Genomic DNA, 17488 nt, shown 5'->3' with positions numbered 1-17488 from the left:
ATACAAAAAGTGAAGTTGGCCATATCTGTCTTACAAGGGCACCTGGGGCCAAGATACTTACTGTGTGTGCTGAACATGTGTGAGTGCTAAGTTGCTTCAGTCCGACTGTGCAACTCCATGGACTGTAGCCGGCCAGTCTTCTCCATCCAAGGAATTTTCCAGGCAATAACAGTGGAATGGGTTGCCATTTCCCTCTTCAACTTGCAAATTTTATACACACACACACACACACACACACATACATATATATATATAATTTATATAAATTTACACACACATATACAGGGTAAGAGGAAAATATATGAAAAAAATCTGAAATCATAAAGAACTCATATAACACCATAACAACAACAAATACTTCACATGATCTGATTAAAAAATGGGCAGAGAAATGAAATAGACATGTATCCAAAGACATCCAAAAGGCCAACAGGTACATGAAAAGATACTCAACACTACTAATTATCCCAGACATATAAATTGAAAGTACAATGAGATACTACTTCACACCTGAATGGCTAGCATCAAAAAGATAAGTAATAACAAGTGTTGACAAAGTTGGAGAAAAGGAAACCCTTGTACACTGTGGGGAATGCAAACTGGTTCAGCCATCACAGAAACAGTATGGTGGTTCCTCAAAAAATTAAAACTAGAACTGCCATATGATCCAGCAGATCCACATCTGGGTTTGCAGTCAAGGGAAATGAAAACAGGATATTGAAGAGATATCTGCACTCCCATATTCACTGCAGCATCATTCACAACAGCAAAGACATGGAAACAATGTAAGTGTATCAATTTATGTGGTTAAAAAAAATAGATGTGGTATGTATACACAGTGGAATACCACTCAGTCGCAAAAAGACAGAAATCCTGCCATTTATAAGACATGGATGGACCTTTTTTTTTTGTCTTTTTTTTTTTTAATTTTTTTATTAGTTGGAGGCTAATTACTTCACAACATTTCAGTGGGTTTTGTCATACATTGATATGAATCAGCTATGGATTTACACGTCTTCCCCATCCCAATCCCCGCTCCCACCTCCCTCTCCACCCGATTCCTCTCGAAACATCCCACCCTCGCCTTCTCCCAGAGAGTTCAAAAGTCTGTTCTGTATTTCTGTGTCTCTTTTTCTGTTTTGCATATAGGGTTATTGTTACCATCTTTCTGAATTCCATATATATGTGTTAGTATGCTGTAATGTTCTTTGTCTTTCTGGCTTACTTCACTCTGTATAAGGGGCTCCAGCTTCATCCATCTCATTAGGACTGGTTCAAATGAATTCTTTTTAATGGCTGAGTAATATTCCATGGTGTATATGTACCACAGCTTCCGTATCCATTCATCTGCTGTTGGGGATCTAGGTTGCTTCCATGTCCTGGCTATTATAAACAGTGCTGCAATGAACATTGGGGTGCACGTGTCTCTTTCAGATCTGGTTTCCTCAGTGTGTATGCCCAGGAGTGGGATTACTGGGTCATATGGCAGTTCTATTTCCAGTTCTTTAAGAAATCTCCACACTGTTTTCCATAGCGGCTGCACCAGTCCACATTCCCACCAACAGTGTAAGAGGGTTCCCTCTTCTCCACACCCTCTCCAGCATTTATTGCTTGTAGACTTTTGGATAGCAGCCATCCTGACTGGCGTGTAATGGTACCTCATTGTGGTTTTGATTTGCATTTCTCTAATAATGAGTGATGTTGAGCATCCTTTCATGTGTCCGTTAGCCATCTGTATGTCTTCTTTGGAGAAATGTCTGTTTAGTTCTTTGGCCCATTTTTTGATTGGGTCATTTATTTTTCTGGAATTGAGCTTCAGGAGTTGCTTGTATATTTTTTGAGATTAATCCTTTGTTTCTTCATTTGCTATTATTTTCTCCCAATCTGAGGGCTGTCTTTTCACCTTACTTATAGTTTCCTTTGTAGTGCAAAAGCTTTTAAGTTTCATTAGGTCCCATTTGTTTAGTTTTGCTTTTATTTCCAGTATTCTGGGAGGTGGGTCATAGAGGATCTTGCTGTGATTTATGTCGGAGAGTGTTTTGCCTATGTTCTCCTCTAGGAGTTTTATAGTTTCTGGTCTTACATTTAGATCTGTAATCCATTTTGAGTTTATTTTTGTGTATGGTGTTAGAAAGTGTTCTAGTTTCATTCTTTTACAAGTGGTTGACCAGTTTTCCCAGCACTTGTTAAAGAGGTTGTCTTTTTTCCATTGTATATCCTTGCCTCCTTTGTCGAAGATAAGGTGTCCATAGGTTCGTGGATTTATCTCTGGGCTTTCTATTCTGTTTCCATTGATCTATATTTCTGTCTTTGTGCCAGTACCATACTGTCTTGATGACTGTGGCTTTGTAGTAGAGTCTGAAGTCAGGCAGGTTGATTCCTCCAGTTCCATTCTTCTTTCTCAAGATTACTTTGGCTATTCGAGGTTTTTTGTATTTCCATACAAATTGTGAAATTCTTTGGTCTAGTTCTGTGAAAAATACCATTGGTAGCTTGATAGGGATTGCATTGAATCTATAGACTGCTTTGGGTAGAATAGCCATTTTGACAATATTGATTCTTCCAATCCATGAACATGGTATGTTTCTCCATCTGTTTGTGTCCTCTTTGATTTCTTTCATCAGTGTTTTATAGTTTTCTATGTGTAGGTCTTTTGTTTCTTTAGGTAGATATACTCCTAAGTATTTTATTCTTTTTGTTGCAATGGTGAATGGTATTGTTTCCTTAATTTCTCTTTCTGTTTTTTCATTGTCAGTATATAAGAATGCAAGGGATTTCTGTGTGTTAATTTTATATCCTGCAACTTTACTATATTCATTGATTAGCTCTAGTAATTTTCTGGTAGAGTCTTTAGGGTTTTCTATGTAGAGGATCATGTCATCTGCAAACAGTGAGAGTTTCACTTCTTCTTTTCCTATCTGGATTCCTTTTACTTCTTTTTCTGCTCTGATTGCTGTGGCCAAAACTTCCAACACTATGTTGAATAGTAGTGGTGCGAGTGGGCATCCTTGTCTTGTTCCTGATTTCAGGGGAAATGCTTTCAATTTTTCACCATTGAGGGTGATGCTTGCTGTGGGTTTGTCATATATAGCTTTTATTATGTTGAGGTATGTTCCTTCTATTCCTGCTTTTTGGAGAGTTTTAATCATAAATGAGTGTTGAATTTTGTCAAAGGCTTTCTCTGCATCTATTGAGATAATCATATGGTTTTTATCTTTCAATTTGTTGATGCGGTGTATTACATTGATTGATTTGCGGATATTGAAGAATCCTTGCATTCCTGGGATAAAGCCCACTTGGTCGTGGTGTATGATTTTTTTTTAATATGTTGTTGGATTCTGTTTGCTAGAATTTTGTTAAGGATTTTTGCATCTATGTTCATCAGTGATATTGGCCTGTAGTTTTCTTTCTTTCTTTTTTTTTGTGGCATCTTTGTCTGGTTTTGGAATTAGGGTGATGGTGGCCTCATAGAATGAGTTTGGAAGCTTACCTTCTTCTGCAATTTTCTGGAAGAGTTTGAGTAAGATAGGTGTTAGCTCTTCTCTAAATTTTTGGTAGAATTCAGCTGTGAAGCCATCTGGTCCTGGGCTTTTGTTTGCTGGAAGATTTTTGATTACAGTTTCGATTTCCTTGCTTGTGATGGGTCTGTTAAGATCTTCTATTTCTTCCTGGTTCAGTTTTGGAAAGGTATACTTTTCTAAGAATTTGTCCATTTCATCCAAGGTGTCCATTTTATTGGCATAGAGCTGCTGGTAGTAGTCTCTTATGATCCTTTGTATTTCAGTGTTGTCTGTTGTGATCTCTCCATTTTCATTTTTAATTTTGCTAATTTGGTTCTTCTCTGTTTCTTATTGAGTCTTGCTAATGGTTTGTCAATTTTGTTTATTTTTTCAAAAAACCAGCTTTTAGCTTTGTTGATTTTTGCTATGGTCTCTTTAGTTTCTATTGCATTTATTTCTGCCCTAATTTTTAAGATTTCTTTCCTTCTGCTAACCCTGGGGTTCTTCATTTCTTCCTTCTCTAATTGCTTTAGGTGTAGAGTTAGGTTATTTATTTGGCTTTTTTCTTGTTTCTTGATGTAAGCCTGTAATGCTATGAACCTTCCCCTTAGCACTGCTTTTACAGTGTCCCATAGGTTTTGGGTTGTTGTGTTTTCATTTTCATTCATTTCTATACATATTTTCTTTTTTGATTTCTTCTATGATTTGTTGGTTATTCAGAAGCGTGTTATTTAGCCTCCATGTGTTTGAATTTTTAACAATTTTTTTCCTGTAATTGAGATCTAATCTTACTGCACTGTGGTCAGAAAAGATGACTGGAATGATTTCAATTTTTTTGAATTTTCCAAGACTAGGTTTATGGCCCAGGATGTGATCTATTCTGGAGAAGGTTCCGTGTGCAATTGAGAAAAAGGTGAAGTAGATTGTTTTGGGGTGAAATGTCCTATAGATATCAACTAGGTCTAGCTGGTCCATTGTGTCATTTAAGGTTTCCTTGTTAATTTTCTGTTTAGTTGATCTATCCATAGTTGTGAGTGGGGTATGAAACTCTCCCACTATTATTGTGTTACTATTAATTTCCTCTTTCATACTCGTTAGTGTTTGCCGTATATATTGTGGTGCTCCTATGTTGGGTGCATATATATTTATAATTGTTATATCTTCTTCTTGGATTGATCCTTTGATCATTATGTAGTGTCCTTCTTTGTCTCTTTTCACAGCCTTTATTTGAAAGTCTATTTTATCTGATATGAGTATTGCGACTCCTGCTTTCTTTTGGTCTCCATTTGCATGAAATATTTTTTTCCAGCCCTTCACTTTTAGTCTGTATGTGTCTCTTGTTTTGAGGTGGGTCTCTTGTAGACAGCATATATAGGGGTCTTGTGTTTGTATCCATTCAGCCAATCTTTGTCTTTTGGTTGGGGCATTCAACCCATTTACATTTAAGGTAATTATTGATAGGTATGGTCCCGTTGCCATTTACTTTGTTGTTTTGGGTTCACGTTTATACAACCTTTCTGCATTTCCTGTCTAGAGAAGATCCTTTAGCATTTGTTGAAGAGCTGGTTTGGTGGTGCTGAATTCTCTCAGCTTTTGCTTATCTATAAAGTTTTTGAATTCTCCTTCATATCTGAATGAGATCCTTGCTGGATACAGTAATCTAGGTTGTAGGTTATTCTCTTTCATTACTTTCAGAACGTCCTGCCATTCCCTTCTGGCCTGGAGGGTTTCTATTGATAGATCAGCTGTTATCCTTATGGGAATCCCTTTGTGTGTTATTTGTTGTTTCTCCCTTACTGCTTTTAATATTTGTTCTTTGTGTTTGATCTTTGTTAATTTGATTAATATGTGTCTTGGGGTGTTTCGCCTTGGGTTTATCCTGTTTGGGACTGTCTGGGTTTCTTGGACTTGGGTGGCTATTTCCTTCCCCATTTTAGGGAAGTTTTCAGCTATTATCTCCTCGAGTATTTTCTCATGGCCTTTCTTTTGGTCTTCTTCTTCTGGGACTCCTATGATTCGCATGTTGGGGCGTTCACATTGTCCCTGAGGTCCCTGAGGTTCTCCTCATTTCTTTTGATCCTTTTTTCTTTTTTCCTCTCTGCTTCATTTATTTCCACTATTTTATCTTCTACCTCACTTATCCTATCTTCTGCCTCCGTTATTCTACTCTTGGTTCCCTCCAAAGTGTTTTTGATCTCATTCATTGCATTGTTCATTTTTAATTGACTCTTTTTTATTTCTTCTAGATCTTTATTAAACATTTCTTGTATCTTTTCAATCTTTGTCTCCAGGCTATTTATCTGTAACTCCATTTTGTTTTCAAGATTTTGGATCATTTTTATTATCATTATTCTAAATTCTTTTTCAGGTAGATTCCCTATATCCTCCTCTTTTGTTTGACTTGGTGGGCATTTTTCATGCTCCTTTACCTGTTGGGTATTTCTTTGCCTTTTCATCTTGTTTAGATTGCTGTGTCCGTAGTGGGCTTTCTGTATTCTGGAGGTCTGTGGTTCCTTTTTATTGTGGAGGATTTATCCAGTGGGTGGGGTTAGACGATTGGCTTGTCAAGGTTTCCTGGTTAGGGAAGCTTGCGTCAGTGTTCTGGTGCGTGGAACTTGATTTCTTCTCTTTGGAGAGCAATGCAGTGCCCAGTACTGAGTTTTGAGATGGGTCTATGTGTTAGGTGTGACCTTGGGCAGCCTGTATGTTGACGTTCAGGGCTATGTTCCTGCGTTGCTGGAGGATTTGCGTGGTATGTCTTGCTCTAAAACTTATTGGCTCTGGGTGGTGGTTGGTTTCAGTGAAGGTATGGAGGCTTTTGGACGGTCACTTATTACTTAAAGTTCCATGTAGTCAGGAGTTTTCTGGTGTTCTTAGGTTTTGGGCTTAAGTTTCCTGCCTCTGGATTTCAGTTTTATTCTTCCTGTAGTCTCAGGACTTCTCCAACTATACAGCACGGATAATAAAACTTCTAGATTAATGGCGAAAATATTCTCGCCCTTTAGGGACACCCAGAGAGGTTCACAGAGTTACATGAAGAGGAGAAAAGGGAGGAGGGAGAAGGAGATGAGGAGGAGGAGAAAAAGGGGGACTAAAGAGGAGAGAGACAGATCTACGCAGCTGTCTGTTCCCACAGTGTTTTCCGTATCTCAGACATCTACAAAGATTCAGAGTCAGCGTCTTTTAAGTTCATGGCTGCAGTCACCAGCTGCAGTGATTTTGGAGCCCTAAATATAGTGTGTCACTGTTTCCCCATCGATTTGCCATGAAGTGATGGGACCAGATGCCGGGATCTTAGTCTTCTGAATGTTGAGCTTTAAGCCACTTTTCCACTCTCCTCTTTTACTTTCATCAAGAGGCTCTTCAGTTCTTCTCTTTCTGCCATAGGTGTGGTGTCATCAGCATGTCTGAGGTGATTGATATTTCTCCCAGCAACCTTGATTCCAGCTTGTGTTTCATCCAGACCAGCATTTCTCATGATGTGGCTGGAGCTGTGTAAACAACATTTAGAAAGGCTAACTGGAAAATGAGTCAAGAGACATAGCCACAGATAAACCTACACACCTATTTCAGCTTATCTATGACCAAAGAGACAGAAAGACACAGTGGAGAAAAGATAGTCTATTCAATAAGTGGTGCTGGGAAAACTGGACAGTTTCATGGAAAAGAATCAAATGAGAACAATCTCTAACACCACACATAAAAATAAACTCAAAATGGATTAAAGATCTAAATGGAAGACTAGGCACTATAAAAACGTTAAGAGAAAAACATAGGCAGAACACTGTCTGACATACATCGCAGAAAGATCTTCTATAAGCCACTTCCTAGAGTGATGAAAAGAAAAACAAAAATAAAAAAATGCAGCCTAATCAAACTTAAAACCTGACCCCTGGGAGACAGTGTTCTCCCAAAATGAAAAGAGCCCACAGAAAGGAAGAAAATATCTGCAAATGAAGTGACCAACAGGGCATTCATCTTCAAAATATGCAACAGCTCATGCAGCTCAACATTAAAAAAAAAAAAAAAAAAACTGATGTCGCCAATCAAACAATAGGTAGAAGATCTAAATACACATTTCTCCAAAGAAGGCATACAGGTGGCCAAGAGCAACATGAAAAGACACTGAACATCACTAACCATTAGAGAAATACAAATCAAAAGTTCAATGAGGTATCGGCTCACACCACTCAGAATGGCCATCATCAAAAAATCTACAAACAATAAGTGCTGCAGAGGGTGTGGAGAAAAGGGAAGCCTCGTACATTGTTGGTGAGAATGTACATTGGTACAGCCACTATGGAAAACAGTATCAGTTCAGTGCAGTTGCTCAGTTCTGTCTGACAGTATGAAGGTTCTTAAAAGACTGAAAATAAGACTTACCATATGATATAGTCATCTTACTCTTGGGCATATATCCAGAGAACACCAGAATTTGAAAAGATACATGTTCCCCAATGTCCGTTGCAGCACTATTTATAATAGCCAGAAGACGGTAGCAACTAAATGTTCCTCAATGGAGAAATAGATAGAGAGGATGTGGCTCATGTTTACAATGGAAGATTACCGACTCTTAAAAAGAACAAAATAATCCTATGTGTGCAACATGGATGAACCTGGAGATTGTCATATTGAGTGAAGTCTGATATAGAAAGACAAATATCATATGATGTCACTTACATATGGAATCTGAAAGAATGGTACATATAAAACCTCTTTACAGAAATAGAGTCTCAGATGTAGAGAACAGACTGACGGTACCAACGAAGGGTGAAGGATAAATTAGGATCGACAAATACACTCTACTACACAGAAAATAGAGAGAGACCTACTGGAGAGCACAGGGAACTCTATTCAGTTCTTTGTAATAACCTACGTGGGAAAAGAATCTAAAAACAGAGGGTGTATAGTTATATATAACTGATTCACTTTGCTGCACAGCAGAAACTAGCAGCACTGCAAAGAATGATATGACAATTAAAATTTAAAATAATAACACAATGAATCAAGACACATACATCTAAGAACTGAAAACACAGAACCTCATCTCTCTCTCACAATGATTAGAACCACTGTTCATTGTTCTGACCCTGATGCTTCCTCAGGATATACAGGATTTTAGCCAAGTGCCCTGGGGCTGGGGCGGATGGGTGGCGGGGAGGGAAGCAGACTCAGTGTTTTGGGGATAGAAGACAATGTGGGCTGGCCTTGGCTGTGCTCAGGAGACCTCCCCCCTCGACTGACTCCCACTGAGACCTACTGCCCACCTGAACACTGTCTCCCAGGGCTCAGGGACATACCCAGTGTCATAGGAGCAGATGATCTGCTACACAAACACTGACATCACAAGGAAGGATCAACATGGTTGAAAAATAGCTCTGATAATGTTACACGGATTCTCCAAAGGCGTTTCAGAGAGATAGTTATCTATAGATGGATGAGGGGGAGAGAGAAGAAGAAACAAAGGGGCTGGCACAGAATTTTACACATCGATATCCAGCTGGTGCAGTGGGAAAGAACCCACCTGCCAATGCAGGAAACACATGATACGGGCTCCGTCCCTGGGTCGAGAAGATTCCTCTGGAGTAGGAAGTGGCAACCTCCTCCCGCACTCTTGCCAGGAAAACCCCATGGACAGAGGAGCCTGGTCTACAGTCCATGGCATCACAAAGAGCTGGGCTTGACTGAGCGGCTGAGCACACAGGTGTGTCACAAGGGACAACCTTCAAACAGGGGCTCACCTTACATGTCTTACTTGGAATGGCTTTTCACTCGTTTCCAAATGAAACTGGAGATGAAAAGCACGGAAATATATTTTAAAGAAATTCCCTTAAGTTTATAAAATATGTTCTGAGGAAGTTCAACTGGAAAAGGACTCTTTTGAATGGGGCAGTCAGTCAGTTCAGTGGCTCAGTCATGGCTGACTCTTTGCGACCCCGTGGACTGCAGCACGCCAGGCCTTCCTGTTCATCACCAACTCCCGGAGTTTACTCAAACTCACGCCCATTGAGTTGGTGATGCCATCCAACCATCTCATCCTCTGTTGATCCCTTCTCCTCCCATCTGCATTCTTTCCCAGCATCAGGGTCTTTTCAAATGAGTCAGCTCGTCACATCAGGTGGCCAGAGTATTGGAGTTTCAGCTTTGGCATCAGTCCTTCCAACAAATATTCAGAACTGATTGCCTTTAGGATGGACTGGTTGGATCTCCTTGCAGTTCAAGGGACTCTCAAAAGTCTTCTCCAACACCACAGTTCAAAAGCATCAATTCTCCAGTGCTCAGCTTTCTTTAGACTCCCACTCTCACATCCATACATGACTACTGGAAAAACCACAGCTTTGACTAGATGGACCTCTCTTGGCAAAGTAATGTCTCTGCTTTTTAATATGCTGTCTAGGTTGGTCATGACTTTTCTTCAAAGGAGTCAGCGTCTTTTAAGTTCATGGATGCAGTCACCAGCTGCACTGATTTTGGAGCCCTAAATATAGTGTGTCACTGTTTCCCCATCGATTTGCCATGAAGTGATGGGACCGGATGCCGGGATCTTAGTCTTCTGAATGTTGAGCTTTAAGCCACTTTTCCACTCTCCTCTTTTACTTTCATCAAGAGGCTCTTCAGTTCTTCTCTTTCTGCCATAGGTGTGGTGTCATCTGCATGTCTGAGGTGATTGATATTTCTCCCAGCAACCTTGATTCCAGCTTGTGTTTCATCCAGCCCAGCGTTTCTCATGATGTGGCTGGAGCTGTGTAAACAAGATTGAGAAAGGCTAACTTGAAAATGAGTCAAGAGACATAGCCACAGATAAACCTACACACCTATTTCACCTTATCTATGACCAAAGAGACAAGAAGACACAGTGGAGAAAAGATAGTCTCTTCAATAAGTGGTGCTGGGAAAACTGGACAGTTTCATGGAAAAGAATCAAATCAGAACAATCTCTAACACCACACATAAAAATAAACTCAAAATGGATTAAAGATCTAAATGGAAGACTAGGCACTATAAAAACGTTAAGAGAAAAACATAGGCAGAACACTCTCTGACATACATCGCAGAAAGATCTTCTATAAGCCACTTCCTAGAGTGATGAAAAGAAAAACATAAATTAAAAAATGCACCATATCAAACTTAAAAACTGACCCCTGGGAGACAGTGTTCTCCCAAAATGAAAAGAGCCCACAGAAAGAAAGAAAATATCTGCAAATGAAGTGACCAACAGGGGATTCATCTTGAAAATATGCAACAGCTCATGCAGCTCAACATTAAAAAAAAAAAAAAAAAAACAACTAATGTCGCCAATCAAACAATAGGTAGGAGATCTAAATACACATTTCTCCAAAGAAGGCATACAGGTGGCCAAGAGGACTATGAAAAGACACTGAACATCACTAATCATTAGAGAAATACAAATCAAAAGTCCAATGAGGTATTGGCTCATACCACTCAGAATGGCCATCATCAAAAACTCTACAAACAATAAGTGCTGCAGAGGGTGTGGAGAAAAGGGAAGCCTCGTACATTGTTGGAGAGAATGTACATTGGTATAGCCACTATGGAAAACAGTATCAGTTCAGTGCAGTTGCTCACTTCTGTCTGACAGTATGAAGGTTCTTAAAAGACTGAAAATAAGACTTACCATATGATATAGTCATCTTACTCTTGGGCATATATCCAGAGAAAACCAGAATTTGAAAAGATACATGTTCCCAAATGTCCGTTGCAGCACTATTTACAATAGCCAGAAGACGGTAGCAACTAAATGTTCCTCAGTGGAGAAATAGATAGAGAAGATGTGGCTCATGTTTACAATGGAATATTACCGACTCTTAAAAAGAACAAAATAATCCTATGTGTGCAACATGGATGAACCTGGAGATTGTCATATTGAGTGAAGTCTGATATAGAAAGACAAATATCATATGATGTCACTTACATATGGAATCTGAAAGAATGGTACATATAAACCTCTTTACAGAAATAGAGTCTCAGATGTAGAGAACAGACTGACGGTACCAAAGAAGGGTGAAGGATAAATTAGGATCGACAAATACACTCTACTACACAGAAAATAGAGAAAGACCTACTGGAGAGCACAGGGAACTCTATTCAGTTCTTTGTAATAACCTACGTGGGAAAAGAATCTAAAAACAGAGGGTTTATATATATATATATAACTGATTCACTTTGCTGCACAGCAGAAACTAGCAGCACTGCAAAGAATGATATGACAATTAAAATTTAAAATAATAACACAATGAATCAAGACACATACATCTAAGAACTGAAAACACAGAACCTCATCTCTCTCTCACAATGATTAGAACCACTGTTCATTGTTCTGACCCTGATGCTTCCTCAGGATATACAGGATTTTAGCCAAGAGCCCTGGGGCTGGGGCGGGTGGGTGGCGGGGAGGGAAGCAGACTCAGTGTTTTGGGGATAGAAGACAATGTGGGCTGGCCTTGGCTGTGCTGAGCAGACCTCCCCCCTCGACTGACTCCCACTGAGACCTACTGCCCACCTGAACACTGTCTCCCAGGGCTCAGGGACATACCCAGTGTCATAGGAGCAGATGATCTGCTACACAAACACTGACATCACAAGGAAGGATCAACATGGTTGAAAAATAGCTCTGATAATGTTACACGGATTCTCCAAAGGCGTTTCAGAGAGATAGTTATCTATAGATGGATGAGGGGCAGAGAAGAAGAAACAAAGGGGCTGGCACAGAATTTTACCCATCGATGTCCAGCTGGTGCAGTGGGAAAGAACCCACCTGCCAATGCAGGAAACACATGAGATACGGGCTCCGTCCCTGGGTCGAGAAGATTCCTCTGGAGTAGGAAGTGGCAACCTACTCCAGCACTTTTGCCAGGAAAACCCCATGGGCAGAGGAGCCTGGTCTACAGTCCATGGCATCACAAAGAGCTGGGCTTGACTGAGCGGCTGAGCACACAGGTGTGTCACAAGGGACAACCTTCAAACAGGGGCTCACCTTACATGTCTTACTTGGAATGGCTTTTCACTCGTTTCCAAATGAAACTGGAGATGATAAGCACGGAAACATATTTTAAAGAAATTCCCTTAAGTTTAGAAAATATGTTCTGAGGAAGTTCAACTGGAAAAGGACTCTTTTGAATGGGGCAGTCAGTCAGTTCAGTGGCTCGGTCATGTCTGACTCTTTTCGACCCCGTGGACTGCAGCAGGCCAGGCCTTCCTGTTCATCACCAACTCCCGGAGTTTACTCAAACTCATGTCCGTTGAGTCGGTGATGCCATCCAGCCATGTCATCCTCTCTCGTCCCCTTCTCCTCCCGCCTTCCATCTTCCCTAGCATCAGGCTCTTTTCCAATAAGTTGGTTCTTCGTATCAGGTGGACCAAATACTGGAGTTTCCGCTTCAGCGTCATTCCTTCCAATGGATATTCAGGCTTGATTTCCTTTAGGATTGACTAGTTGGATCTCCTTGCAGTGTTGGCCATAAGCAGCTACACACTGCCCTCTGGTAGCCCTGTGAGAAATAGCAGGAGCACTGCAGGGCTCCATGGGTCTGTCTGCCAAAGAGGCTAACAACCAGTTGCCACCTTCACAGTCTTGCTATGAGCAAACCAAATTCTGCGAGTCTCATTGTTTCGGGAGAGCCGTCTAGTGGAAATCATTGTCTTGACTATGACACAATACATCACTTTCCAAGTGCAGAATTTCAGAGATTGATGGTTGAGCCCCTGAGTTAGGCCCTGGGACCACAACAGAGAAGAGAGAGGAGGTAGCCACCTCTCGGGACCTGCAGGGAAAGGGTGGGAACCTGCTGGGTGGGATCACTTGCCTATACCCCAGCTCTGTGTGTCTAGCGTAGAGATTAGTCTATCTAACCAAACAATTTTCATAGCTTTCTTCTGAGTATGTTAACAAAATGTTTTAGAAATTTGGGAAACTATCATTCAAAATAGTCTGCATAATTTCACCTACAATTACATAGCATTTTAAAAAATGGGATTGCCTGATGTTACCGGTGACCTTTTCACTTCATATGAGTAATTATTCTATATATTTATAAATTTAAAAGATGTGAATTTAATAGCTGTAAATATTCCTTATGATACCTTGTATCACAGGACCTGTTTCTACAGCTCCTGATGCCAGCTTCCTCTGAACATATCTAGTTCATCTCTGAAAGTGAAGTCCAGAACCTATCAGCTCCAGGCAACGTCCAAATCTAGCATCATTCCTTGAATTTTCAAAGCAGGTTCTCTTTTATCCTTTCTGCTAGGACAGCAGGCCCTTCAGACCATGTCTCCTCTCCTTTAAGAGCTCCTCCCAGACCAGGACACTGCTCAACCAATTCTCAGTCTGCTCTGTGCACAGTGCACATTGTATGGTAAATGTCCAATAGAGATTTGAAACACAGTAGGTCTAAATGAGTTACTTGTTATTGCTGATGTCATCCTAAAATTGTAAATAAATTCCAGAAAACAATCAGTGTTACCTGAAGCGAAAGGACAGGGAACTGTCCGCAAGGTTTGCAAACTGGGGACACACAATTCTTGCCTGGAACTGAAAGCACATTCACGGGGCTGAAGGGAGGGAAGAACTTTTAAAAAGCAAAAGCCCCAGAATGCTCAGCTGGGACACTTGTAAGGGGTTAAATGGCCCTGTGGAGCCTGAGCACAAATCCTGGCAGCTGGACCGCAGTCTGCTGTGACTGGCAGTCAACTCAACTTCTCCTTCAGAGTGCTCACAGGCAGGACCCTTAGCAGGATCAGAACTCTTCAGAGCTTTTGTTTGTGGTTTTCCAAGAACTCAGAACATTACTTCATCTCAGGTCTGTTATGACCTCATGACTCTGTTTTATTTGGGGTCTCTGTTAGCTAGAATGGGTCCATTTTCTATGCTCTCTTAAGGAATTTCTCTCAGTTTTACTTTTCCTTGGGGGTTACTATTTTATTTTTACATGGACAAAGTTGATTTTCCATGAAAATTCACTGCCCTTCCTGGGGCAAACTACTGGAAGACTTCCCAGCTTCTTCCGTGGCCACAGGACCACATCATGGCCAATGAAGTAGGAGAGAAACTGATGTTGCATCCTGGCCTATTATAACCTCCCACAGGCATTTCTCCAAGTTCCTGCTCCCTCTGCTGATGGATAGATGGGGATGAGATCCTTGGGATGGAAGAGGCCAAGGAGAGGAGAAGTCTGGGCTCCTGAATGACCACATGAGCAAGTGCCGTCTCCCCAGGGTGAACACCCACTCAGCACTGTCATGTGGGAAACAGAGTGATGTGCTTCTGAAATTTTAAGTTATTTGATAATTCAGCATAAACTATTATATCCATAAAAATGTTCATCATAGGATGAACTTAAATAGCCATCAATCTAATACATTTAAATAACAAAAGTAAATTTTGTACCATTAATAGTTTTAACATCCAGTTTAACCTTGTTAATTCTGACTCGGTCATTTGAACTCAGAGAACTTCAATTCCTCAACATTTTAAATTCTGACCTTAATAAAAACTGCAATAAGAATTATAATAATATTTGAAACACAGTGTAGAGAAAGTATTTTCAGGAGAAATCTTCAATAGGAGATTTTAATTCCTTGATCTTGATTTGAAAGCACAGCACAGCAAACTAGTTGTGGTTTATCCATATTTATTTCTAATTGAAAATATTTTAGTTGGGATTCAGTTTAAAAACATAAATGATAGGTTTCTTAACTGCATCACAGCTGAATGACTATAAATATCCTTTTTGGGAGATTCTTGAGTGATCAGTACTTGTATGTGGTTGACTGACTTGGGTCAAATATCAGCTATCAGAAAATTTCAAAATGTTCTTTTCCTTTCATCAATTTTCAGTCAATAATACATTTGATCTCATGGAGTTTTATATGGGTTGGAACACTTCCACTACTGATGATTTCCCTAATGTTGCAAGAGGCCTTAAGATCAAAATTCTGGCATCCAGTCTATTTCTTTGAAGACAGTGATTAAGTTTGAGTCCAGCTTTTGCAACATTTGCCCCCCCAAGGCTCCACCACCCTCCCTTTCTGCCTAACTCAATAGGGAAGAAGATGTTCTCAGAGCTACTTACAAGGTTCAGGGAGATGAAAGCTACACAATTGATCTCGTCACGTGCCTAGGAATTGAACGGATCTTTCCCATTCAAATATCCTGGTAAGGAACCACACTTCTCATTTCTTGGGGAGTCAAGAAACATCAAGGAAAGGAAGTCTGTGGTTGGGAAATGAACATACGGCCAATCCCTCTGAGAATCACTCCACCTCCTCCCCTTCCTCTGGGTGTTTGGTGTACGGAAAGAGCCCATGGTCATCACCAGGTGGTTTTCCTTCTTTTTCTCTTAGAAGAGAAACGCAGTTTTATTGCCGACACCAATGCACCTAACTTAGTACTCGAATTTCTCTTGTGTACCTGTTGTCCATCTTTGAAATGTCTGCCATTATCTTCAACAGTGAAACAACGTACTTCCTAATTATCAGAGTCAGAACTGCAGCGTTTTAAAAAGTCATTCCTGACTGTTTCAAGGGAAAAATTTGCTAACTCAAGAAACAATTTTGATAGAGAAAGACAACCTATCTCTGTGTTACAAAGCATAGTACTTTGCACCAATCACTAGTTTTAATTAGATTGTTTTGAAGCCTCCTAAGTAGGTACCTCTTTCACTTTCATCAAGAGGCTTTTTAGTTCCTCTTCACTTTCTGCCATAACGGTGATGTCATCTGCATATCTGAGGTTATTGATATTTCTCCTGCCAATCTTGATTCCAGCTTGTGCTTCTTCCAGCCCAGCATTTCTCATGATATACTCTGCATATAAGTTAAATAAGCACAGTGACAATATACAGCCTTGACAAACTCCTTTTCCTATTTGGAACCAGTCTGTTGTTCCATGTCCAGTTCTAACTGTTGCTTCCTGACCTGTATACAGGTTTCTCAAGAGGCAGGTCAGGTGGTCTGGTATTTGATGAAAGTGAAAGAGGAGAGTGAAAAAGTGGGCTTAAAGTTCAACATTCAGAAAACTAAATCATGGCATCTGGTCTCACCATTTCATGGGAAATACATGGGGAAACAGTGGAAACAGTGTCAGCCTTTATTTTTGGGGGCTCCAAAATCACTGCAGATGGTGATTGCAGCCATGAAATTTAAAGACGCTTACTGCTTGGAAGGAAAGTTATGAGCAATCTAGGTAGCATATTAAAAAGCAGAGACATTACTGTGCCAACAAAGGTACGTCTAATCAAGGCTATGGTTTTCCCAGTGGTCATGTATGGATGTGAGAGCTGGACTGTGAAGAAAGCTGAGTGCTGAAAAGTTGATGCTTTTAAACTGTAGTGTTGGAGAAGACTTTTGAGAGTCCCTTGGACTGCAAGGAGATACAACCAGTCCATCCTAAAGGAGATCAGTCCTGGGTGTTTGTAGGAAGGACTGGTGCTGAAGCTGAAACTGCAATACTTTGGCCACCTCATGCAGAGAGTTGACTCATTGGAAAAGACCCTGATGCTGGGAGGGATTGGGGGCAGGAGGAAAAGGGGACGACAGAGGACAAGATGGCTGGATGGCATCACCACTCGATGGACCTGAGTTTGAGTACACTCCAGGAGTTGGTGATGGACAGGGAGGCCTGGCGTGCTGCGATTCATGAGGTCGCAAAGAGTCGGACACGACTGAGCAACTGAACTGAACTGAACTGAAGTAGGTACCAACAAACGGCACATAAAAACCACAGAACGAAACCCAAAGTATTCTCAGACAAAATATGCATTTTCTAGAAAAAATCTGAGAATTCCCCTGGGTTAGATATTCAAAATTGCAAAAGGGTGCACCACAATTTCATGAAATGAACATTTCTCTGGATTCCAAAGTCTTCCCTTCAAGCAAAATTTACCAAACAACCACCGAGCTCTTTGTAGATGCTAGAATTTGAAAATACTTTAGCGTCTATGATTACTGTGCAGAAATAAACATTTTAA

The 17488-nt window shown here is 40.4% G+C and overlaps 1 protein-coding gene across 2 annotated transcripts in view; it reads right to left on the bottom strand.

Moving 5' to 3' along the window:
* The window catches only part of LOC133069935 (ral guanine nucleotide dissociation stimulator-like), a 53448-nt gene that overhangs the window by 17570 nt on the left and 18390 nt on the right, over positions 1-17488 (bottom strand). Inside the window, exons 1-2 of one of the 2 annotated variants that reach the window (XM_061161382.1) lie at positions 12277-12652; positions 9502-10242 (exon numbers count right to left, since the gene is read on the bottom strand). In XM_061161382.1, coding sequence (XP_061017365.1) covers positions 9502-9582 — 81 coding nt within the window. In that variant the 5' untranslated portion in view covers positions 9583-10242; positions 12277-12652. Of the gene's footprint in view, positions 1-9501; positions 10243-12276; positions 12653-17488 lie in introns of those variants that run through there. The other variant, XM_061161381.1, reaches the window with a different exon arrangement.

This window comes from Dama dama, chromosome 15 (assembly GCF_033118175.1).
Source record: "Dama dama isolate Ldn47 chromosome 15, ASM3311817v1, whole genome shotgun sequence".
Classification (NCBI taxonomy): domain Eukaryota; kingdom Metazoa; phylum Chordata; class Mammalia; order Artiodactyla; family Cervidae; genus Dama; species Dama dama.
Note: the sequence above shows the minus strand (reverse complement) of the source record. Positions and strands in the feature narration are given on the sequence as shown.